Here is a 27,286-nt window from a genome sequence, read left to right on the forward strand (position 1 = left end):
GCCAGAAATCACACACTCAGGTGAGGCCGTCTCTGTAATCACACTTTCAAGTGTCTGTCAACACCTGGGGCCCTATCTTGCACTCAGCGCAATTGACTTTGTACACCGACGCATGTTTCATTCCTATTTTGCACCCGCGCACAGCAGACTTTTCCCTCCACAGACACACGTCGGTTAACTAAGAAATACACTTGTGCTCCCCGGGGCGGTTCAGCGCAAAGAGGAGGCGTGTTCCGGCGCAAACGTTCCCTGGTGCTATTTTGCAGGTTTAGAAAACAATTCCGCCACTGACCGAAAAAAACTAGTTTAAAGTCAGTGGTGCATTGCACGTTATTCATATGCTATTTTAAGGGCCATAATCAATGTAGCGTGTGCACAACGCGCATACAATTTGATTCTCTCATCTACACACAGACGCAGCAGTTTTCATTTTTGCAAATCATACATTATTACGATAGATAGATAGATAGATAGATAGTTTATTATAAAAGCATAAACCTAGCTTACACATTTACCCAAATTATCATACGCCTGTTTAACCGAAGCTAATCTGGGTGTGTTTCTCCATCCCCAATGTCACTTCTCTGTGTTTCACGGCCCTGACGAGAACGTCGGTCTCCTCGGCGGTGAACCGCTCCTGGCAAATCCGCCGTTATAATAGCAATCCGCCATGGAACAAGCGCGCCTGCTCTTAAAGGGAATGTGAGATGACGCTCTGATTGGTTTATTTCACGTTACGCCCAAACCACACCTATGAGTAATGAAGCTACTTCAGACCAACACATTTTAGATTAGCGTCGGGCGCAAGAGTAATTTATCCCGCCGGTATAATAGCAACAGCGCCCGAGATCCACCCACAAAGCTACTTGCGTTTTGCGCTTGATACTTGCGTTTCAGATCGTTAAAATAGGGCCCCTGGACTCAAACTCGGGTTATAGAGCTTGATGGGGACTCAATAACTCAAGCACGCGTTTTAGTTAAATAGGTCCCAGAACGCCAGTCGTTTTATGCCAAAGAAAATTAAAGCACTGTAACAGCAGCAAAAAATATTCTGGGACTGCAGAGATCCATAATGACACATTCTATTACTAAATTAATAAAACTTAAACTAAAATGAAAACAAAATATAAAATTACAATAACGGTAACACTTTACAATAAGGTTCATTATTAAACATGAATTAACTACCTTAGCTAACATGAACTAAGAATGAACAATACTTCTTCATTATTTATTCATTTTAGTTCATATTAATTTCAACATTTACTAATACGTTATATTTGGTAAATAAGGTTATATTTTTAATAAGGTTATATTTGGTAACATTAGTTAATGCACTGTGAACTAACATGAACAAACAATAAACAGCTGTATTTTTATTAACTAACATTAACAAAGATTAATAAATACTGTAACAAATGTATTGCTCATTGTTAGTTCATGTTAGTTAATACATTAAATAATGCTAACTAATGAACCTCATTGTAAACTGTTACCACAATGGCAGTATATAAATAATACAAAAATAACAAATTACAACTAACAATGATGTGTTAAGCTTATATAGAAATACAGTTACAGTCTGATAAAGATGCATAAAACAAAGTTTTGTGACTGTGAATCAGCATTTGACTTTGTAAATTTGCATTTACAGCATCACTAATGCAGAAAGCTGATCGTTATCTCAATAGCACTCCTGAATGCACACTATAATTCCATTCAACATGTGCATTACTGTTACTTTAAAAACAATTAACATTCCATTAGTGTGAGAGTGGAAATGTGAGATTGTGTGAATGTTTTCATGCTTCTTCTGGGTCTTCTTACGTGTTTTCTCTCAGGGAGAAAATCCATTACATCAGGACTGAAGGTCCTCAAGGTGTTGAAAAGCTGTCATGTGACGCCGACCTGGTCATGCTGTTAAGGTACAGTGACTGCAGTGTGTTGCAGGGGAAGTTGTGCATGATTTTCATGTTTTAGTTGAAATGCAAAACCACAAGCCGTGTCTTTGAACACAATCCTCAGTGTTTGGTTCAGATCACTCCTCAAACAAAGACACTTTGACTCACATGGACCAACATGTGAGACTGGAAATAAGTGGCTCAATCAACTAGTCCACACAGTTAACACACTGTTGAATAATAGATATAGTGTAGTAAAGTGTAATTTATTCCTGTGAATTTTCAGCATCATTACTCCAGTCTTCAGTGTCACATGATCCGTCAGAAATCATTCTTATGCACATCTAAATTAGCCAAACCACCATCTGTACATCTGAGTGTTTTTCTTCTCTGTCATGCAGTCTATTTGATGAAGAGATCATGTCGTATATCCCATCTCACTCCTTCCACCCCGGCCTGAGCTTCTCTCCTCGCTGCTCTCCTGGATCCTCGCCTCAGAGTTCACCTGGTATGATCACATCCAAGGGTTTAGAAATCACTTAGTCTTTAATCGCATGACTTTTATAATTGGGTTAGTTTAAGATCATTTAGGAGGGCAACAGGTAGCTACACCTAGAATTTTTGAAACTACTGATAGTTCTAGCTTTGTAGCCAACAAAAAACTGCCTATACAAGAAAAGGCATAAATATTTTTGGTCCGTTTTCATGTAAGAGAAAGAGTATAGATGTGCTAGAAGATATTTTTGTCTACTATACAGGGGACCTATTGTGCCATTTTTCATATCTTGGTGTTGTTTCAGGCTCTACTAGAACATGTTTTCCTGCTTGAATGTTGATTATTCTCCTCATATTCTCCATTGTTGCGGCTCCTCTCTTCCCAGTCTGTCAGTAACGCTCTGTTTACTTCCTGTCTCTATGAAGCCCCTCCTTCTGAAAAGCACACTGTGCTCTGATTGGTCGGCTGGATCAGTGTGTTGTGATTGGTCGAGCGTGTTTGGGAAATGTCCCGCCCCTTATCATAACCGTCAGTTTAACACACTACTAACTAACTCAACCAGGCCCCGCCCCTTTATTCTGCGTATGAATTATTATAATGAGGAATATTGTGACATGTTCATTCCCGGAATAAACTCAAGACTACAATGGAGGCGTTTCTGGAGTTCAGAAACACTGACACTGATATAGAGAAGAACTTGAATAACATGTGAAAAAAACTAAAACTAAAAGCCACAAACAGACAAGCATTGTACATGTTAAAGACCAGGCACCGTCTGATTATTATCTTAATAAACAATATTCTTTCGCCCAGTAGCAAACATCTGGATACTAACGTCTAAGTTTTCTTTTAAAAGCCCCTTTTAAATGTGTGTGGAAACATGAGCCAGTGTGTTGTGTGTAGCGCTGCTTGCCAAAACACAGCAAAGGCTTTTCCCTAAAGCAGCGAGAGTAATCGTTCCCGCATCAGTTTAAACAAATCACAGCGGCTCTTGGTCATTCCTCGCGTCAAGACGGTTCTTTCAGAAATGTGCTTGATCTCACACACTCACACTCCAGTGAGACACGAGTTAAAGTGACTTAATTCCGTGCTGATGTCCTGCTGTGCTGATAGCGCTGGTGTAATGAGCCCGTTCGGTTCGGCTGATAGCTAGTGTTTGATGAGAAAGCTCAAAGTGTAACTAAAATTATTTCACAGCATGATTCTGCTCCGGCTCCATTTGCTTTGTTGTTTTCTCTTTGATGGCCCTAGAAATTTTAGTCGTATTAAATGAATCTTTTCTTTGGCTTCTTGCCTATGAAAACATGCTTTTATTTCATTTTAATTAATTGTAAGACATTTTCACATAAGGACATGTTCATATATATAGGCCGATGTGTAATGATCTGCACTGGGATTGTGTATTCTGACAGGCTTGCAGAGGGCCAGAGCGCCGGCTCCGTACCGCAGGGACTTTGAGGCAAAACTTCGCAATTTTTACAGAAAGCTGGAGGCTAAAGGCTACGGTCAGGGGCCCGGGAAGATTAAGTAAGTGTGTCTGCGGGTTTTTCATTATGAATGTGCTATAGATAGACAGACAGACAGACAGACAGACAGATAGATAGATAGATAGATAGATAGATAGATAGATAGATAGATAGATAGATAGATAGATAGATAGATAGATAGACAAACGGATAGATAGATAGATAGATAGACAGACAGACAGACAGACAGACAGACAGACAGACAGACAGACAGACAGATAGATAGACAGATAGATAGATAGATAGATAGATAGATAGATAGATAGATAGATAGATAGATAGATAGATAGATAGACAAACGGATAGATAGATAGATAGATAGACAGACAGACAGACAGACAGACAGACAGATAGATAGACAGATAGATAGATAGATAGATAGATAGATAGATAGATAGATAGATAGATAGACAAACGGATAGATAGATAGACAGACAGACAGACAGACAGACAGACAGATAGATAGATAGATAGATAGATAGATAGATAGACAAACGGATAGATAGATAGATAGATAGATAGATAGACAGACAGACAGACAGACAGACAGACAGATAGATAGATAGATAGATAGATAGATAGATAGATAGATAGATAGATAGATAGATAGATAGACAGATAGATAAACGGATATACAGATAGACAGACAGACAGACAGACAGACAGACAGATAGATAGATAGATAGACAGATAGATAAACGGATAGACAGATAGACAGACAGACAGACAGACAGATAGATAGACAGACAGACAGACAGACAGACAGACAGACAGACAGACAGACAGATAGATAGATAGATAGATAGATAGATAGATAGATAGATAGATAGATAGATAGACAAACAGATAGATAGATAGACAGACAGACAGACAGATAGATAGATAGATAGATAGATAGATAGACAGACAGACAGACAGACAGACAGACAGACAGATAGATAGATAGATAGATAGATAGACAGACAGACAAACGGATAGATAGATAGATAGATAGATAGATAGATAGATAGATAGATAGATAGTTAGATAGATAGATAGATAGATAGATAGATAGATAGATAGATAGATAGATAGATAGATAGATACCTCAGCATATGATTTACATTGATTTTGAAACGGTTTAATTTTCAAGGCTCATCATCAGAAGGGAACATTTACTGGAAGGCACCTTTAATCAAGTGATGGCCTACTCCCGTAAAGAGCTCCAGAGAAACAAGCTCTACATCGCCTTTGTGGGAGAGGAAGGGTGAGAGAACATCACTGCAGTCACGACAGACCGAGACACTCGTTCACACGCAGGCTCTTGACATCAACTCAAACCTGAATTTGCACTCTAAACTGATCTAACATATCGCATTCGTGTTCTCCGTAGTTTGGACTACAGCGGCCCGTCACGGGAATTCTTCTTCCTGTTGTCTCAGGAGATGTTTAACCCGTACTACGGTCTGTTTGAGTACTCGGCCAATGACACGTATATGGTGCAGATCAGCCCCATGTCTGCATTTGTGGAGAACCATTTGGAATGGTGAGAAATTCTTTCTACCTTACTATCTATCCGTATCCCTAATTACTGCTGCTTAGACTTGGAATGTTTTTGAAGTTCAGCTCTGTAGTTCTCGGGTTGATGTGGTCTGTGGTTGAGGAATCGCATGCCTTCTGGTCAGCTGGAGAGAAAGCCATGTAGAAGCGGTCACACTACTTCTTTGTTTCGTCTCTCATTTCGGGATTTTGACTGACAGGGAAAACGGCCCTCTTGTTGAGTAAATTATAGCGTTAGGAAACTAAATACAAAGACAAATTCTCAAAGTTTGCCTTGAACTTTATCCAAGCTAAGGACACGTCTGGTGAATGTCAGTGTTCAAATTCACAAATTGAAATGAATTTAAAAGTTGGCTCAAGTCACGGTGTCTGACTTTCAAGCCCTATCCACACGGGAAAGAAATTGTAAAGGCTGAAATTGTAGCAAAAGCAGGATGTATTACAATAGAGCATGTATAGAACATTATGATATGAATAAATGTTTTGTTGGACCCTCACAGGTTCCGTTTCAGTGGCCGTATTTTGGGTCTGGCTCTGATCCACCAGTATCTACTGGATGCTTTCTTCACCCGTCCTTTCTACAAGGCCCTGCTCAGACTGTGAGTAGCAATGGTATTTTAGTGTCAAGATGAGACCATAAAGGCTGGAACACACTATACGACTTCTGAACAGATTTTTAAAACACTACATATCACACACTTAATGACCCAGGGAATAACTGGGCTTCATACACTAAACGACACTAGCTGACTTTCAGGTCATTATGAACATAACATACTCGCACAGAAACATGCACCTCGTTCCTAGGAGAGACATGACAAATTAATTTTTTTTCTAAAATTGGCTCAAAATATCAAACATATTTTATATCATCTGACTGAATGGAATCATAGTCTATGCAATCATGATGCAATTTTCTATTAAATATGATGTATTTCACTATGAAATATGTGAACTCAAATCTGTAGACTCTCTCTGACCTTTAGGCATCTAGCCTCAACTTGTCCAGACTGTAAATCGGGGCAAGAACGTGGGCAGTGTCGTGACGTGTATTCCAGCCTTAAAGTGAACCCCGGGTATTAAGACTTATATGGCTTAATATAACGTAAATTATGTCTCTTACTAAAACATATCTGTTTTTTATATTCTGAGTTGTGTTGCAGTAAAAATAGCAACAGGTAGCGCCAGTAGCTCACCTAGTGCAACCATTTGACGTCATCGACCCAGAATGCATTGCGCACCAAAAATGGCGCCCCTCCCATTGTCCAAAATATGTATAAAACGATGTGGATTTTTAAAATAACGTTAATCTTTCATGGGTTTTCTACTAAATATTTCAGTAGGAGACATCATTTACATTAGATCAAGCCATACAAGTCTTAATACCCGGGGTTCACTTTCAGCAGAGTTTAGAATGATGTTGTTTGATTGGATGTCTGTGTTATATGGTCCATAGAGTGACAGATTTGAGTGATTTGGAATTCCTGGATGAGGAGTTCCACCAGAGCTTACAATGGATGAAGGACAACGATATCACTGACATCCTGGATCTAACATTTACCGTCAACGAGGAGGTCTTTGGACAGGTGCTGGATAATTCAGTCTGTTTTTAAAGCACCTTGAATGTTTTTCATGTGTCTTACCAAAATGCCTGCAGTGATAATGATCATTGATCAGTACTGAAGAAACTTGAGAGTTGAGTCTCGCTCTCAGGCATCTCCATTACCTACAGCAAACCAAACCTGGTTACCAGTTGTGCTAAAGGTGTAAAGGATGGCACGTCGGGGTCACCAAAACAAACCGAACCATGTGTTTACACTAGTGTTTCTCAATCCCAGTGGGGGCTCCAGGACCAGAAACATGGGTTTACGCTCTTCGGTATTTGTTACTTCAAGTTGATCTGCTCAATACTTCAGGGTTGTCCATTCTTGCTCCTTCACTGTCCTCCAGAGTTTATCTCTAACCCTAATTAAACTCATCTGAACCAGCTAATCAAGATTCACTATAAACGTCCAGTCTTTGGGCAAGTTGGAGCTAAACTGCAGGACTTTGGCCCTCTTGGAGCAGGTTTGGACAACCCTGGCTTACTTATGGTTACTTATATTAATCTGGGATAAATGTTTTAACATTAAAGAATGACACACTTCACCTTTAGAACAAAAAGGTGGCTGAGGGTGCATCAATTCTTTTTAACCTGCCATGTCTCTAATACTTTGAATTATAAACATTATTTCTGCTGCAACAAAGGTTTGTCCCAACCCTTAAAACTCTTTTACGATGTTTGACAGGTGACGGAGAGGGAACTGAAGTCGGGCGGCTCCAGCATCCAAGTTACAGAGAAGAACAAGAAGGAATACATTGAGCGAATGGCAAGATGGAGGGTGGAGAGGGGGGTTATGCAGCAGACCGAAGCCCTTGTAAGAGGTTTCTATGAGGTACGTCAGCTTGAATAGTAGCCAGTCTACACAAAGGTTTAGTGAAACGAGTATTTACTAATCAGATTCAGATATTTGAATGTCAGATGTACCTTTTAACGATGCAGGTCGTAGACTCCCGTCTGGTTTCAGTGTTCGATGCTCGGGAGCTGGAGTTGGTCATTGCAGGAACGGCTGAGATCGATTTGAACGACTGGAGATCCAACACAGAATATAGAGGAGGTGAGCGGATGCCTACTGTGTCTTTAAAAATTCACAAAAATGACATGGGAACTACTCTGTCAACAGTAGGTTATATTGTCAATATAGCTCCAGAAATGCTCAAAACTGTCCATAAATCATTAATTACTGGAGAAAAATGTTCACATGGTCTTCGTTAGTGATTAGACGCTTGATTGCTCAGGCTTACCATTTGTTCCATGTGAAGTGGTTTCACTTTTCTTTTAGGTCCTCTGCTGTGAATTACTATGGAGGGTCAATAGTATTTTACCCCACCGCAAATGCCAAAACAAGTATCCCATCTGTTTAGATTGCAGTTCATTACTTAGAACGGAGCTGTTGACATTGAAAGCATAACGGGTGAGCCCTGTAGAATTTCATATAACCCTGCGGTGTAGTGGTTTCACAGTGTTGAGATGACCTCACTTGAAGCTCTGGAGTCTTCTGTTGACTTTTCCTGCACAGCCTATGCACATTCAGATAGAGACCCATGAAGGGCCTCTTTTAGTAGGACACATTCTCTTTTCTTCTTATACTTTACATAATTTAAATGAGATTGTTTCAACCAAACTCTGAGTTAGTTTCCTTAATGGAGAAATCGTTCACAGAATATATTATGACAAGGCCAGTAAAGACAAAATTGTCTATTTTCTGTATTCGCTATTGGGAAGGATAACAAAAGGACTACTTTACCCAATATTTTTGTGTGCTATTTATAATAATGCCATTGTTAGCTTAGTAACATGCTAAAATTATACTCCATTCCAGTCCTGCTCCTGAAGGGCCACTGCTGGAGTTTATCTCCAGCCCTAACTAAAAAGACCGTTACCAGCTAATTAAAGGGATACTCCACCGTCTTTTCATATTAAACTATGTTATTCCCTTAACTAAGACGAGTTGATACATACCTCTCTCGTCTCAGTGCGTGCACTCAATCGCTCTGGCGCGCGGCGAAACTTTGTTCACTCAGTTCATTCAATATGGGCCAAGCAGAGAAGCTACCAAACACCTCCACGTTTTCCCTATTTAAATACAGTTACTCGCGTAGTGTAACTCGACCTAGGACGGTGACACAAAACAAAACGTTGCGCTTTTCTAAGCGTGTAAAATGGATAACTATATTGTATGGCGGAATACCATAGCAAGTGCTTATGAGCACTTCGACTTGGCGGAGTAATATCTTCACTCGTGAAAAATCCTCTCACCGGCCCCCGCTCCCTCTAGTGAAGATATTACTCCGCCAAGTCGAAGTGCTCATAAGCACTTGCTATGGTATTCCGCCATACAATATAGTTATCCATTTTACACGCTTAGAAAAGCGCAACGTTTTGTTTTGTGTCACCGTCCTAGGTCGAGTTACACTACGCGAGTAACTGTATTTAAATAGGGAAAACGTGGAGGTGTTTGGTAGCTTCTCTGCTTGGCCCATATTGAATGAACTGAGTGAACAAAGTTTCGCCGCGCGCCAGAGCGATTGAGTGCACGCACTGAGACGAGAGAGGTATGTATCAACTCGTTTTAGTTAAGGGAATAACATAGTTTAATATGAAAAGACGGTGGAGTATCCCTTTAAGGTCTTCAGGGCTGTGTCCGAAATCGCTTCCCACAGTAGACAACTTACTATTAGATTTTGGACAAAGCTTTATAGTGCACTGGACATCCACATATTGGTGTTTAAATGTGAAGTATGCAAGATTTTTTTTTTAATGTTAAATAAATTATCTTAACCCAGTTTATTGTTCATTGACTACTATTAGTATCTTCCCCAAAAATGTAAACATTGAGCCCTCCATTCATTGAGAGCCCTCCGCTCAGATCTGTCAATCTCTTTTCAACTCAATCAATAATGAAAGATTGGGGCGTGGCTACTGTAGCAGGCGGAGAGTTTGGGGCGTGGCTACTGTAGTAAGCTGAGAGATTGGGACGTGGCTACTGTAGCAGACAGAGTTTGGGGCGTGGCTACTGTAGCAGACAGAGTTTGGGGCGTGGCTACTGTAGCAGACAGAGTTTGGGGCGTGGCTACTGTAGCAGGCGGAGAGTTTGGGGCGTGGCTACTGTAGTAAGCTGAGTGATTGGGGCGTGGCTACTGTAGCAGACAGAGTTTGGGGCGTGGCTACTGTAGCAGACAGAGTTTGGGGCATGGCTACTGTAGCAAGCTGAGAGATTGGGGCATGGCTACTGTAGCAGACAGAGTTTGGGGCGTGGCTACTGTAGCAGACAGAGTTTGGGGCGTGGCTACTGTAGGAAGCGGCGGGATTGGGGCGTGGCTACTGTAGTAAGCTGAGAGATTGGGGCATGGCTACTGTAGCAGACAGAGTTTGGGGCGTGACTACTGTAAGAAGCGGCGGGATTGGGGCGTGGCTACTGTAGTAAGCTGAGAGATTGGGGCGTGGCTACTGTAGGAAGCTGAGAGATTGGGGCGTGGCTACTGTAGCAGGCGGGGCCAGAGGGTGTTTACCTAGTGGGGGACCATGACTGACGCATTACATGTGAAAAGACATCCAGCGTTGGTTACAGAAGTGCAAGCCAAAATTAATTGCATTTAGACATTCAAAGATTAAACAGGTCATGAACACGTCAACAAGTGAACGGGGCATTAGGATGAAACACGCTAGTGACGCTACAATAACATTCTACTTCAGTACAACATCATCATGCACCTGGGCCATAAAGGGCCATTTGCAGAGTGGTTTGAAAATGTGGCATTATTTATGCAATTCTACTAGGTGCCACTAGTGTCACATAAACCACACACTTCACCTTAAACTTTACTGGTATCTCTATGAACCTCCAGGTTACCATGATGGACACATTGTGATGCGCTGGTTCTGGGCCGCGGTGGAGCGCTTCAATAATGAGCAGAGGCTGCGTTTGCTCCAGTTCGTGACGGGCACGTCCAGTGTCCCCTATGAGGGATTCGCAGCGCTGAGGGGGAGCAACGGCCTGAGGCGCTTCTGCATCGAGAAGTGGGGAAAGATAACCTCTCTGCCAAGGTATACACTGCATGAGATACTATCTGGGTCATTTCTTTCTTTTTGGGGGAGCTAGTAGAAGTTCTGAATGGCCGGTGAGTGAAAAGGTAAATTTCAAACCCTGTTCCTCACCAATTGTTAAGTCTGACATGAAACTTGTCTCTGTTTCTGGGTCCAAATGCTAAAAACCCAACAGCAAACAACAAATGGATCTAATATACATTCACAGTGTCCTGTAGTACTACCGAAAAATCATAATCCTAACCTTTAGAATGAGATGTTCTCATTCCAGATACAAAAATGTTTATATGCCTCTTTAAAGATGATGTTTTGAACATTATTGGTCTGTTGAGAAGATTTTAAAATGTGCATATTTTGCTAAAAGTTTGTTTTGTCAACTTTTCAGAGCACATTACCATTTAGATGACTAGCATATGTGTTTTATTAGAGATGCTACACAGGATCTCAGAGACCTGGGCGGAATATTAAAAACCAAAGGATTTTTGCCATTACATTCCTCATAGCTTACATTTCATAGAAAGAATATTATTTCTCATTTTAAAACAAGAATTGACTGAAGGAGTGCTTTTAAATCCTTACATTTCCATTTATATTTGACAGTCGTACTTCTTTCTCATGTGAAAAGAAACAAATGAGAGACGTGAAATGAAAAGCACAGAGCTTAATGGGTTAGTTCCCCCAAAAATGAAATTCTGTCTTTTGTTCGAAAATACTTTTGTTCATCTTTGGAACACAATTTTAAAAAATATATTTTTGATTAAATCTGAGAGCTGTCTCACTCCTTCATAGACTTCTCTGTAATCAATATCTGCCGGCCCAGAAAAGATAGTAAAGACATTGTTAAAATAGTCCAAGTGACTACAGTGGCTCAACCTTAAGTTTATCCATTTTAACGATGTCTTTACTAACTTTTCTGGGATGGCAGATCTCGATTACCTAGAAGCCTATGGAGGAGTGAGACAGCTGTCAGATTTAATCAGAAATATCTTAATGAATGAAAGTCTTACGGGGTTGGAACAACATGAGGGTGAGTGATTACTGACAGAATTTTCATTTTTGGGTGAACTAACCCTTTAATGGATGTTTTTAGGACACCATCACCCAATTAGTGCTTTAACCAACAGATCTTTGTGTGGTCGTCTATAAGCTTAATGTTGCATTTACCTAACGTGCAATTCAATCACAACAGCGAAGGAAACCCCCATTAAGCCTTATCATACTACAGAGACTCGTAAGTAAAGGTAACCGAGATGAAAAAGTGTCATCGGTAACACTTTATAATAAGGTTCATTAGTAAACTAGTTAACTACCTTAGGGCCCTTTCACATCTACCTTGTTTGGTCCAGATTTTCGGACTTTTCAGTTTGATCCAAGTTAAAATTACAGGTGTGAAAACTCCCCCGGACCACGATCCGGACCAAACTGACAAAATTTTGTCCGACGAAAAGAGGTAGTCTTGGTCCGGATCAAACTGAACAAAGGTTTGGTTCGTTTGGTTCGGACTTTCGGATTATCTGTATGTGTCTGTTCATTCATTCTTGCCAAAGTCACCCGCCGAATTGACAACACGCTGACGTCAGACGCACGTCCGTTTACAAACCAATCAATGTTAAGATGCAGCCCACATAGATGATGACGACAGGACGCAAGTACGTCATGTAAAGTTCATTAGTGCGCTCGTATAATTGAAATGTGAAACCAAACCAAAACTAACCGAATTTATGAAATGTATCAAAACCATAGACTGTAAAAAAATATGGACGTAGTGTCCGTGACGTCACCCGTAGGTTTCTGAAGAGCATTTTTGAAGCCTAAATTGGGCGGAGCCGGCCGTCGCCATCTTGGCCTTGCGTCACTCCCGGATAACAGAAAGAGGCGGGGCGTGAGTGGAGCTGAGGAGCCTATCTGAAATCACCATTCACCACCTAGCTCGACGTGATCGAGTTAGCTCAGGCTGGGGAGGTAATGCTATATGCTACTGACAGTACCAAGTCTGCGACTGCACAGGGCCTTGTGCTAAAGTGACAATTGATGATGTAAAGCCAATTAAAAGTTCCTATTTTTGCCCTTCAAAATATTGTAATAGTTAAAAGACATGGCTACAAGTGAGACTGTGTATCGTGATTCTGTACTATTCTGCTAGTTGAACATGTATTATGCAGTAACTTAATATTACTCTGAGAGAGTGTGTGTGACAGTGATTTATGTGCATAACGTTACATGTCAGTCACTCTTTTTTTAACGTTATAGTCTATGGTCCGTCAGCGCGGCATCGCTCGTCAAGTTCGTAGAGCTTATTCAGTCCATTTTAAATTCTGATTTTGGCCGCCTCTCAAATGGGTTAAACCATAGATATATTGCTTATGAAGTTCAAGTAAATGCGCTAGAAAATCCGCGCTCATTCATGGATGTGCATTTATTGCATGGACAGAGAAGCGCCGACGCCTGCAGGATTTCATCTGACGGTACATAAGCATATTATAATCCATCTGTTCCGTGAGAGCAGAACGAACGAGCCTTTATTGACGTTTTTAAATCTGAAAACTCCAAAAAGCAACGAAATTGTCAGACATCCATTAGTGCATGTTCACAGAGGAAAACTGAAATACAGCGCTGGTTGTTCTCTCGAACGATACTCAACGACAACGACGGAATCCAAAGCTGTGGGCGAAGTAATGGGTGTATTCAATTGTATGAAATAATCCCGAAAAAAAGCACAAACACTGCAGAGAAAGCAAGTTCAACAGCAACACTTGCTGAGGTGAAGTGACGGCTAGTAACAGCAGACAAACGGCTAGCATTGACATCAGCGGCAATCCACCTGTCACTCAAATGTGGACACACCCTTAATTATGCAGAACTTTAAGGATTAATCAACTAAACGGATGAGTTATAAAAACATTCACCCCCCTCACAGTTGTCATGAAGGGCAAACTTAGCTGTATAGACCAAAGCCACATACAGACACCAGCCTGTAAACACGTTTTTTTCTGCTGTAAAATTTGTCATTTTAACATGGGGGAGATGCAGATTTGACTCACTTCTGACACCAGCCTCAAGCGGCCAGTCGACGAATTGCAGTTTAACTCACTTCCGTGTTGGTTTCAAGAGAGAGACGGGGAGGTTGCCGCTTGATCAAAACATAAACTTTGGTTCGGACTCTCAGGTGTGAAAACGCGCTGAAATACTTCTTCAGCATTTATTAATCTTAGATAATATTAATTTCAGCATTTACCAACACATTATTAAAACCAAAGGTTGTATTTGTTATCATTAGTTAATGCACTGTGAACTAACATGAACACACAATGAACAGCTGTATTTATATTAACTAACATTAACAAAGATGATTAAATACTGTAATAAATGTATTGCTCATTGTTAGTTAACTTATGAACCTTACTGTAAAGTGTTACAGTGTCATCCTGAAAACTCCCGGTTGGTCTGGCACACAAAAGGACTGCGTCAGCAGCCGAAGCTAAACAAGGCCGGTGTGATGGAGAGGACACAGATGCCTCACTCACATACAGAATTTCACATGCTTTGCTGGGGCGGAGATGGGGAACGTTTGTCAGAAATTCAGTCGCCTATTAACTCAGAGGCCAGGATGAGATCTCTCTTGACCTTTGACCCCTGTATCTGTGTGTCCTGCAGGGCTCACACATGCTTCAACCGTCTGGATCTGCCTCCGTATCCATCGCACACGATGCTGTACGAGAAGCTGCTGACGGCCGTGGAGGAGACCAGCACCTTCGGTCTGGAGTGAGACTTGATGGAGAATAGATTTTTTTTTATTTTAATTACTGTAAATACATTTATTTTCAATAACTCAAGCCACTTTTTAGAGATTTTTAAAGTAAATACATCTGGGCATTTTGTTTTTAAATGACTTGAAATAGCATGTTTCTGCACTAAAATACAAGATATATAGTACTTTTCTGTATTTGCGGGAGTTTGGGGTCAAAGGCCACATGTATGCCATAGTGAAATCGCACTCGCGTCCTCCTCGTCATTCTGTTGGTTATCAGGGAGAGCGGGGCACAACATTACACTTTTTTCAGTTATTTTTTCCCATATTCATTTCACACATGTGGTTTTGTTTCATTAATACAGTATATACTTTTTTCTTGATTTACCCTGAAAGAATTGAAGTGAAATAAAACATGACCATAGGACAGATTAAAATGTTATATAATCTAATAAAAAAATATACAAGACTAACTAAAATATTTTGTCAATAAAATACAATTAACCTTTTCATATAAAATATTGTCATTTTTTAATCATTAAAAATAATCGAATTTTTGAGTTTGACAACAAACACATTGCAAAACACAGCATATTTCAAAACATAATAATAATTAATAATTTCTGAACATTGACACTCAGTCTTTATTCACCTTTTTCTCATGGTTTCTCAATATAATTCATAAAAGTATAGAATAGAATATCATAGTTCTAATAGGGGCTCATTGTAACAGTGTGACAACATGCCCCACCTGAGCAACTGGGGTTTAAACCCGGATAGTGTTTCTGCTGTTAGCATTAAACAACTATTAAATAACAGATATAAGATTAAAATAATATCAGATTTCTTTCATTTTAAATAAACACAAAAGACAGAGATGAACAATTAACATAAGTAAAAAAATTACTTTTACTTTTGGTTAATGTTCAGTATCATCCGAAGATTCTGTAATTTTGCCGCAATTTTTCTCTCTAAATAGTGTTGATATGGCAACTGAGTTTCATCATGCTGGCATGTGTGGAAACCTTTAAACCGTGTGTGTGAGAATAATCTTAGTTTGAGCGTTAGTTTGTGCCCCGCCCACCCCGACATCTCCTCTCTGATTGGCTATTCCCTTAAAATGAGGTGAACTGGGATTTTCAGTGCCTGGCTGTGTTTGAAATGGAATACTAACATATTGCTGTAACACTTTATTTTACAGTGTCATTGTTACATGTTACATGTACTTACCGTAGTAAATTATGCATAATAACATGCATCTAACCCTCGACCAAACCCTAATCCTACCCTAACCCTATAGTAAATAGTACATGTTTTTAATTAATATTACAGAGTACTTAAAGATATCATTTCATAATAACAATGACACCTTAAAATAAAGCGTAACCCATATTGCTTATGAAATACTGCACATTATATACTGTACTTCACACAGTCAGTATTTTATGAAGGTAATGTAGTATGTGAAACATTACACAATATGCAACATATAGCACTTCAGAAGTGCACTAATATGCAATGCTTATGGCACACATCATAACGCTCTGCATGTTTAATAATTTAGCATGTTATCATATCAGAAATAGTTAAATGTGTGAAAATGAAAATTTGCCAGAATGATCAGTTCACTGGCGCATTGCATTATGGGATACAATACTCCACACAGTGTGCTCTAGGTATATAATGTGCATTGCAGCCGATGTAAAACATCATACGGGTGATGTATGTGTGTGTGTGTATGTTGTCGTTATGTATGCTGCATAAATAATATGGGTAGTATGCAATCCGAACATAGCCACTGACCAATGCTCATATCATCGGCTGAACTCCAAACCACAGCAAATGATTTGCTTTCTTATAATCCCTGAACTGCACACACACTGCAGGGGACATGAGAATATAGTGTGCCTACTTTAATCACATGCCTCAAAATCTGTTGGTGTCATTAAAAAGATTCTGTTTTTGAGTAGAAATGGTCAAACTCAAGTCCTCGTCTCCTCTGGCGTCAGGGAGCACACGTGGAGGCTCACTCGACAGTTATGTAAGCGACTTTATTGTGCAATCAAATTAGTGACACTAACACTAAGCCAATCAGAACGCTCTGTCTGCAGGGTTCGTGTGGCCACAGGAGAAATAACTCGCTATAGTTTAAATAATGCTTCTTAAAGACACATCTCTTCTTTAGGGCTTCATATAATAATGACACTGACAATAACATTGGATTCATTCACAATATTTCTCTGAAATGCTTGGAATATATTTATGACAAACTTATTAAGCCCCCACCTCCACCTTCTATATTGCAGGTTTATCTTTATTAATAAAACAAAAATCTTCTTCTTAATGATGCATATGTATGATTTATATCATACAAGTCCTACAAACATGAGTTGGTTTTCCCTCATAAGTGTAACTGTAAAACTAAATGCAAACAGACTTTGAGTCATATTTATAAAATTACTACAGGCAACAAGATCCAGATAACCAGATTTTGTAATATTATTAATATGTATGCAATGTCTTTAAGTGGTGCTTTTTTATTTGCATTTTTGTTGGACACTTGCAGCCTCTCTGATAATCACAGTCATCATGTCCGGAGCATTTAATGCATGCAGGCTTTATGATAGTGTGTATCATTGCAGTTATTGTCATGAACTCTGAACCCGTTCCCCTGACAGAAGGATGTCCACTGAAACTGAATCTGTGTATTAAACGCATACTATCAAGCGTAACTTGTTTTACTTATTGACAGAGATTGTGAAATGACTATCTGACCGTTTGCTGTTGTACAATGCTCAGTTGATGATGTTATAACGATGCATTTTTATCATTTTTTATTTGTTGGCAGTTTTGTATTTTATATTCTTTTTGTATTTGAGTTCAATATAAATTCATGAAATTGCATATGAAAACCCAATGAAAATTATTTCAATTGTTAATGAAAATGTAAATATACATATTTATGAATACTAATTACTGTATATCAGCCTAATTTCCTGATGTCAGTTTGTTCGAGGTGAACAGACTTTGCTTTTGCCCCAAATTGTTGTACATAAATGTCAATAAACAATCATTTTGTTGTATGTCGTATGCATTGGCCTACTTATGTTCACTTCTGTGGTGAGTTGCTACAAAACAATCCATTCATAACTACTCCAGTTCGAGCACTAGAGGGCCTCACTCGCTCCAGTGTTGGGAAGAATCCCATCAACAAGCACTCTTCAGTGAGTGTGTGTGTGTGTGTGTGTGTGTGTGTGTGTTAAACATAGAGCCTATTTTAAATCGCACAGAATAAGAGCAAAATCTTATAATAAAACATAGGGTGTTTATTATCAGATAAAGTGCACATTTTTGCAATGACACCACAATAAGTTTTAATGTCTGAATTAAACTCTCCCCCCAAAATAAAATAAAAAATAAAATAAAAATGCATGATTAGATTTAAGAATAAAAGCCCGTATTACGTCCTCATTAACTGGGTAAACGTGTATGTATAAATAATGTATAAATTCAGAACATTCAACGATTTAATTGTCCTCTCACAATAAGCCCAACGTCAGTCTTTTTATAACTGTAAGAGAAATTGTATTAATTAATCAATTGGTCGTCTCTTATTGGACGAATGTCATTCAAGGAGAACCTCCTCCCGCCCACCGGCAAGTGCTTGATCGTGATTGGTGGAAAGGCCTGTCAATCACGCCCGTTGCCCCGGCGACTGGAGTGCGAGAAGCAGCTTGACTTCAGTTACTCACACACACAGAAGCAGGAGCGAGTAGAGGAGGAAAGCTGTTCTCATCACCGTCTGAACATTAAACTCACTCAGGAGGACTTTTAACCGAAGATGAAAGTATCAACAGTTGATATTTTAGACACGTTTCCATGTTCGGTCTAAATTCAGCGAGAGGAACTGTGTTATTAAGCGAGGTCGAGTGATAGTATTCGGCTCACTGTATAAAGTGGACTGGGCTTGCAGGTAAAACACAGGTATAAGTACAGCGATAAAACAGATCAGCAGCCGTTATGATTCCTGAATGTCCACGAACGAGCGAGTCCAGGAGCCGTGTTCGCTGTGAGTCGGGTCAGAACCGGTCCGGGTTACTGTGCGAGATCCGAACCGCGATCCGGAGCGAGCCGTTCACCGAGCGCTATGACGTCATCCCCGGGAGAGAGCTCGGCAGGTGAGACACTACTTCCGTCAATATGTACATTTTGTATAACGTTACTACTAAAGTTCGTTGGATAATAATTAAAAACATTAAAAAAAAAATATATATATATATATACTTTCTCCGTCTTAAACTGTCTACCTGACTGTGTTTATGTCAGTCAAATCAGAAGTTGTGTTTTTAATCTGATGCACGTGCATATATTATAATGTAATTGTAATTGTACTTGTAATTATTTTGTATATATATAAATACACACTTGCATGTATATATTTAAGAAATATTTGTTATTGTTAAATGTATATATAATATAAATTATATATAAATATATACAGTATATACATGCAAATATTTCTTAAATATATACATGCATATGTGTGTGTATTTATATATACAAAATAATTATACACAGTACACACACATATATCACGTAGACACAAACTTTTATTTTGGATGCGATTAATCGCGATTAATCTTTTCCCAGCCCTAATATATATATATATATATAATCTTTCCCTGAAAAGGTTTAATTGTGCCTTTTTTGGATTCTTAAGTATTAATGTTGTCTTCTAATTGGAACTTGATGCTTAATAAATGCTAAAACCACGAATAAATTCTCGAGAAATGTTTTTGCCATGCATGCTATATCAAGTGTCTGGGTAATATACAGTATATGTGGATTGAAAATGTTTACACTAAAGATTCCCTGTGTATTCCTATATGGATCTGCCATTGCATGCAGTGCAATCTTGTTGCTAAAAGTGTGATGCGTGACTTAAAATACATCTATGCTTGTAAGTGTGATTTGGCATTGCTTTTGCCGTTTAGATGTCTTTCAGATGCATTGATCTTCTCCTGTGAGAGACATTTAATGAAACACCCCATAAACTTTGGCATGCAGTGCATTAATGTACTCAAGCTGGATCACAGAATGGGAAAACATTTGATGGCACTGGTATGGATGCCAGGGTTTTAAGCCATACAGGGCACAGTATTGTTGGTGGTGTTCCTTTGCCAAGTCTCTAGGAGTTCAACGCTATGAAAACCCTGCTCTGGTTTCACTGTTACTCTTGTTTCCGAGTATATGCAATGCAAGCACAAAAAGATTTGGGTGTATTATTTTATGCCTAATGCAGCACAGCTAGCTTTAATTTCTCCATACCAACGCAGTTCTGATTGAGATGTAGGGCTAATCCACAAACGGGACATTGACTGTAGCTTTTGCATGATGGACTTGAAGTTAAGTGTGAAATGCAAGTAATCGCTAGAGAGTCTTTTTTTTAATAGTTTGTTAATTTTTCAATGCTCCCAGAATTAAGTTGTATTAGTCACACAAGACAAACTCTCGTACATGTGATACCAGCAGGTTATCTGATCCGTTTGTTTGCAAAACACATCAGGATTAATGGACGAAGGTTTGAACGTCTGGATGTCTGCCACCACCCGTTCAAGTGTAAACAAGCAAGAGAGAGGACAAATCGGTGACTAGTTCATGTGACGCATGTTCTACTAATCTCTCACTGTAAACAACCATTGTTGGTTTAACTTAAAAAAGTAAGTTACTGGGTTGCCTTAAAAATTTTGAGTTCATTGAAATGAAACAATTGAGTAAATGCAATGAAAGGATTAGTTCACCTCAAAATGAAAATTTCCTGATCATTTACTCTCCCCAATGCCATCCAAGATGTCTTTCTTTCTTCAGTGGAAAATAAATTAAGTTTTTTGAGGAAAACATTTCAGGATTTTTCTCCACACAATGGACTTCAATGGTCACCAAATTGTTGAAGTTCAAATCAGTGCAGTTTCAAAGTCTCACGTTGGAAAGGTCACGCGTCACGTCATCTATCTAAGTTATTTGTCTGTGTACTCCGGTTCAGAAAGGTCGGGAAGGGTGAAAAATTCCATCTCATTTTCTCCTCCAACTTCAAAATCGTCCGACATCTTTGTTTTAATTTATTATTATTTTTATTTTTTTCATGACCTTTCCAACGTGATGACGTAATGCGTGGCGCATCTCAGAGATGGTACAAGATGGGCATTTGTGGTTAAAAAGTATCTAAATTTGAATTTTATTTAGAAAATGAGCGATGGTTTCGCCAGATAAGAGCCTATTCCTCAGCTGGGATCGTGCAGAGACTTTGAAACGGCATTGATTTGAACTTCAACAATTTGGTGACCGTTGAAGTCCATTGTGTGGAGAAAAATCCTGAAATGTTTTCCTCAAAAAACGTAATTTCTTTTCCACTGAAGAAAGAAAGACATCTTGGATGGCATTGGGGAGAGTAAATGATCAGGAAATTTTCATTTTGAGGTGAACTAATCCTCGAAGGAGATTGGTTTAATCAATAGAAACTCTAAATATGATGTTATCTGAACCACATTAATTATCTAAGTTGATTTGACTAAAGATAAAAAGTTGTGATTACAAATAATGAAAACAATTTTTTTTTACAGTGCATCTGCTTCCTTGTAAACTCGAATAGCTTTGGATTTCAGGGATGTGATTGGTTGTTATTTTGATGGCCATTTCCACAGTCTTCAGTGATTGATTTCAGTGGCTGGCAAAAGGGTAATGAGTCTGATTTCCATCCTGAGAATCAGATTAGCCTTGATATTGCCATTTAGAGTCTAGTTAGCCCAAACAGTCTTACACCAGGACAGCAAGACTGACGAGTGTCTGAGTAAATATCATTGACCGTTAGTAGAGTAGTTTTGTTATAAATCACCCATGCACTAAAGTTATAATTCAGACCCAATCACCGCTGAAACTGGATGAGCTTATCTAGGAACATGTAAAGTTTAAACATCAATTTGTTTTTGAAGCACAGCAGATATTTAGGCTAGGTGAATTAGTTATATATAGTTTACTGTAGTTAAGGTTATCTAGGTTCCAGAGTGGACTAAGAGGTTTGGTCTGATTATTGGCATACTGAGAGTTTTTAAGAGTGCCAAAAATGTTCAACTTGTAAATCATTCATAAAACCCTCATACGATCATATTTGAATTTTAATTCCATGGATTTGATCTTATGTTAACTGGGGGCGAATCAGGATTTGTAAAGACAGGGACTCCTAAGGATTATTTTTGTATTTTTGTGCTCACAAAGTGAGGGAGTAACCACATTTATATGCACACAATTATTGCGATATAAATCAAATTTTGTAAGGATGACCGATGTGTGCACATATTGGATGTGTCATTGTGCACACTCATTTTACTCTTACATTTAATGCATTCAACAATTTGTATTTCATTTTAACACTTAAAATTTATGCAAACCCTAAAGGGAGATACATTTTTCCGTGCTGTTCACTAGAGACGCACCGATATGAAAATTTTGGCCGATACTGATAACCGATAATTCTTTGTATTTGAAAGCCGATAATATTGGTCGATAAATCTAAGTCCAAATTTGTATATAATATTTAAGAGCCTGATTACAAAAACAAGTCTCATCATTAAAAGCCACGTCACAAGCACACAATTATGATGTTCTCTGAATATAATAAAAAATATATATTTATATTTAAAATATAATATATTTATTTTGCCTAAATGAACACTTTGAAATGTTTTTGCAAATGAATGTACATTCAAATTCACTTTTTTAAAATGAATGTCAGGTCTGGCGTGTCTGGGAAGTAATCACAGCGTCTCTATTTGAGACAATGTTCCGAGATGCCTCTGTAAGATTGAAGCGTACGAGTCTCCGCTGAAACCGGAGCAGTGCTGTGGTTTATAGAGGCTCAGATGTGGACACTTGACCCTTCGCAGGGAGTTTGATTGACAGGCGATCTGACCAATCATAATTCGCCATCTGCCATTTTTGTCCGGCACAGTGGTCAGGAGAGTTAGTAGATTAACGTTGGAGGATTAGAACTTGAAGAACGGAGTGTCCTGACAGTCTTTCCACGGTTAAAACAACATTCCTTCTGATGTTCATTCATGTTTATTTGATGCTATAAATGAACTAGAAGGAAGAGATGATCGGTTCACGAGCGGCTTTAACTGAGCGATCTGTCAGACACATTAAAGAGACACAGAACGCTATTTATTTTTTACATTTCGTTAAAAAATTACCAAATTTGAAAGTTGAGACTTTGTTTTATGTCAAAAGTACCCTGGTCTGTCCTGTGTGTCAGTGTGTTGTCAGCGTCCTCTCTGCTCCTCGATGTGTGTTTCACTGTGAGAACATGGTGTGGCGTGAGAGGGGCGTGGCTTGTCGGACATAGCAACAGTAACTAAAGGGGCGGGTCTTTGCGAACGGTCAGTTGCAGGGCCGCCACACTGCATTGCTCCGCCACTGTGCTTCGGGAACGCCCACACCAGGGTACCCGCGGGGTCTTAAAAGCCTTGAATTTGGTATACAAAGTCTTGGATTTTGTTACAAAAGTCTTTGATTTTTTGCCTTTTCTATGATTAAGTTCATACCGTAACAAAATTAACTGTTACTAATGTAGACTAATTAAAAATGAGTCGCGTAACGTTGAGTGCACCTCGCGCTCCACGTCATAGAAGAACGCGCGAAAGCGTGCGCACCCGTTACGATGGTTACTAAGCAGAGCTTTTCTGTTAACATGTTTTCTACCCGGTCTTTTCAGTAGTATCTGGCCACAACCATCCACGCGCGCTCTCTCTACATTATTGAAGAAGCGCGGATGATCTGAAAACACAGACAAGCTGGAGTTCAGCGATCTTCATTTGAGAAGATCTGTCACGAGCCGCTTGCGCTGTTTGTGCGACTAAATCTGCGATCAAAATGCAGGCTGATATACAGCAGTGTTTTTAATGTTGATCATTATGCGAGCAAGAATGCAATGTTTCCCGACTATCCACACGATTTCAAATGTGACATTGATTTTATACAACAGTGGAAAAAAAAGGGGGTAACATTAAGTGATGTACTACATTTTAAACAGTATTGTCAGGCTTATTGCTCTATTTTGCAACAAAATCTGTGGCTTTGACAAAGACAATGAGTTACCGCCACCTACTGGCGATTTTAATATCATATTTCTATTAATATTAAACGTTTTTTAACATTGCATATTTATTGAACATTATTTATTTTTTAAAGGTATTATAAAGGTGAAAAATGAAATGGAAAAATCGATTAAATGGGGCAAATATTGTCCCTTAATGGAAAGATGTGGAAGAGTTGGGGTACCAGGGGGTACGGCACTCTAAACAACTGGAGAACTAAGGAAAAGGGATATGTAGAATTGCACAAGTGCTTCTGCTAAAGAGTGCAATGTCAATACAGCCTGTTAGCTTAATTTTAATTTCTCATAAGCTTAATTGAATTGGCCTAGAGAGAATAATTATGACATTTTCTGTCTAAAGACTACATATAAAATAGCTACCAAAAGTTACTGCAGTTTGACTAAAAGTAATGACTAAAAGTTGACAAAAAATGCAAACACATTTCGTCAACTAAAACTATGAAAGGCAGAATGACTCAAATGTGACTAAGACCAATAAGCATTTTCATCTGAAGATGAAGAGTAACTAAATCAAAAATGGCTGCCAAAATTAACATGGGCCTACACACGTGCGCTACAACACTGCTGCGTATTAAATATGACTGATTATTTAAATAAAATGTTTTATTTAATTCGAGTAGTCTACTTGTACATAATTATTTTTTAGGGTTTAAAATGTATACAGATTTGACATTTTCCCCTCATACTTCTGTCGGAATTGGTACGAAGTTGGCATTGAATTTCATTTGAAATGGTATTAAAAAGGTCTTAAAAAGCCTTGAATTGAAGTTGAAGTGTCCTGGGGTACCCTGGCCCAGGTACTTTAGATCAACAAACGTCTGTAAGGAAACACATCCTGCAGATTCGGCCTGAGATGTTTGATAGGAAGAGTTCCATGTAAAATGAGAAGTGTAATTTTTAAACATTTGGGCGACATTTAACGTGCCAAGTTTCTTAATGACGTGTCACAGACTCGTTAATGGCAGTGTGCCATGTACAATTTGCTTGCTAGTGTTAAAAAGATGTCATTTTAAACCCCTAAATTAACTGTAAATGCATACCACTTATGCAGTGATTTAAAACCGAAGCTGAGCTTCTCCAGAACACCACGTTATGAGATGTTTGAGTGTGTTCGATCGTCCCCAGTCCGGCTCTAGCGCTGAGCTCTGTGCGGGATGTGCTAGCTGTGTCTGAGCGGATGACACCACGGTCTCACTGTTGTCTTTAGCAGCACGTCATCAGCGGAGAATCTCTCACCCGTCTTCCAGAAATCTCTGGGGCTTCTTTCGCCTCTGCGTGAGTTCTGCCGCTTGATTGACGGGTCTGTGCAGTGTGATTTACAGATTGTTTTTCCTTTGTGTTTCCCAGACTTTTCTGCTCTCTTTTCTAGAGAATCCCGGCTCTAACAGCCGAATGGGATACCATGACATCATTGCCGTGCCATTCATGCTGTACGGGTCTGAGAGCCCGGTGGCCACATCTGCTCCATGGAAACAGTAGCGGCTGCGCTGATGTCATGCGAAAGCCAAGTTTGTTCCTGAAGCCCTTTTAGTGCTCGAGTGTCAGAAAGAGGCAATGATGATCTGAGTGCCAGTGTAAACTTCCTGCCTCACCAATGTCTATATACCAGCTAGATTTTGCCCACTTTTTAGAACAAAGCCCTAAAGTATTCAACTTTGACATGAGTGATATGCCAAATTGTGCAGCCTGTGCTATTGCTTTCCTAAGGAAGTCAATTTAGTGGGTTCGCGGACAAACGCCCATGAAAAAAAGTGAATTTGGATGAAAAATGCCTGGAAATCATAATCCTAAATCAAAACATAACTAGGGATGCACCGATATGAAAATTTGCCCGATAACCGATAATTCTTGATATTTGAAATCCGATAAATTGGCTGATAAATCAAAATCCAAATTTTTATCTAATTTTTGAGAGCCTGATTACAAAAACAAAAGACTCACCATTAAAAGCCACGTCCCAAACACACGATTATAATGTTATATATTATATGATATGACAGACTTGCGCTGCACATGTTGCACTTTACTGTATTTTCCTTTTTGAAGTGATTCCAATCATATTTCAAGCAATTCAAACCCTTAATGTTGAACAGTGGCATCTGAAGCGTCTCAGCTGAAGGAAATAATACATTATAGGGCTGCAGCTATCGATTCTTTTTGTAATCAATTAATCTAGCACTTAATCGATCGAGTATAAAAAAAAAATTGTGTTTTTAAACAACCAAAACAAATAATGCATAACGAAAATGATGTGGCTGTAAAATGATCAAGCATTTGGCTTTTATTTCTCAAAAAAAAACAACCAAAAAACCAGAGGTATTTATTCCAACTACAACATTTGACTCCAAAACTAAACCCATTTATTGTAATTTTTACCCATTTAGTGTTTATAAGTGCCAGTGCCAACAATTATATAACAATACAGTTAAGTCAACTTTATACTGTAAAACATGTATAACATGTAAAACTATGAATACAAACTTAAATAGTAAAGGCTATTTGGCCTTAGTTTTGTCTTCTTAATACAACAAAAAAAGGATTGCACCTTCTGCAAATTACCCACCGGAGAACAAAAATAAATGAAATGAATATAAAATATCAAGCCAAACAGGTACACAATGTATACAATTTATATAAAAAAAATGTGTAGCTTTGAAAAGGGGAATGTTTTTGTTAAATAGAAAAAGAACAGCATTTTGTTTTTCACTTAGCCTAGCTGAAGTATATTAGCACGTTTTGTAGTATTATATTTTTTTGTTAATTGAAAATGTTCTATGCTCAATTACTTTGGTAGCCGATTATGTCTTCCCCAAAAGTAAGAGTGGATTTGGAGAAGCAGGCTGGGGAGTTTCATTTTTTGTTGTTGTCTGTAACTATTTGGCAGACGTGACATAGCCTACAAACAAGGCCTCGCAAAGACTGCAATACAATATGTGCTCCTCCATCACGTCCCGGTGTATACAGTGAATGCATGCTGAAATTACTGTTGCGTGGCTACATAAAAGTTTAAGCATATGTGATGCATTGCCGCAATTGGTCTGACTGGCGCGTGAGAGAGACGAGGGTGCGTGTGTGTGTGTGTGTGAAGGGGTTCTTTTTTTTAGGCTATACTCTCTTGCAATTGAACGTGAATACGTTTACTACTTAAAAACATCAAAGCTAAACATCGTATCTAGTCAAACCGCATCACGACATCATTACAAATACAGTATGGGATTAAAATCAGCGAACATCAATGTATAGGCTTCGGCACGGGCGTG

General features: G+C 38.9%; 2 protein-coding genes across 2 annotated transcripts in view; both read left to right on the forward strand.

Moving 5' to 3' along the window:
• Positions 1-17,940, forward strand: part of hecw1a (HECT, C2 and WW domain containing E3 ubiquitin protein ligase 1a) — a 98,756-nt gene extending 80,816 nt beyond the window's left edge. Inside the window, exons 18-29 of the mRNA XM_084102909.1 lie at positions 1-20; positions 1,842-1,925; positions 2,303-2,409; positions 3,810-3,924; positions 5,056-5,169; positions 5,296-5,448; positions 5,963-6,061; positions 6,919-7,048; positions 7,751-7,897; positions 8,005-8,119; positions 10,911-11,109; positions 14,764-17,940. The exon at positions 1-20 is cut by the window's left edge and continues 77 nt beyond it. Of these exons, the coding sequence (XP_083959035.1) occupies positions 1-20; positions 1,842-1,925; positions 2,303-2,409; positions 3,810-3,924; positions 5,056-5,169; positions 5,296-5,448; positions 5,963-6,061; positions 6,919-7,048; positions 7,751-7,897; positions 8,005-8,119; positions 10,911-11,109; positions 14,764-14,875 (1,395 nt within the window). The 3' untranslated portion in view covers positions 14,876-17,940. The remainder of the gene's footprint in view (positions 21-1,841; positions 1,926-2,302; positions 2,410-3,809; positions 3,925-5,055; positions 5,170-5,295; positions 5,449-5,962; positions 6,062-6,918; positions 7,049-7,750; positions 7,898-8,004; positions 8,120-10,910; positions 11,110-14,763) is intronic.
• Positions 17,941-18,892: 952 nt separating this feature from the next.
• Positions 18,893-27,286, forward strand: part of stk17a (serine/threonine kinase 17a) — a 51,089-nt gene continuing 42,695 nt past the window's right edge. The window contains exon 1 of the mRNA XM_084103242.1: positions 18,893-19,035. The gene's annotated coding sequence lies outside the window, so the exon portion shown is untranslated. The remainder of the gene's footprint in view (positions 19,036-27,286) is intronic.

The sequence above is a fragment of the Abramis brama genome (genome assembly GCF_963993115.1).
Source record: "Abramis brama genome assembly, chromosome: 24".
NCBI classification, from domain to species: domain Eukaryota; kingdom Metazoa; phylum Chordata; class Actinopteri; order Cypriniformes; family Leuciscidae; genus Abramis; species Abramis brama.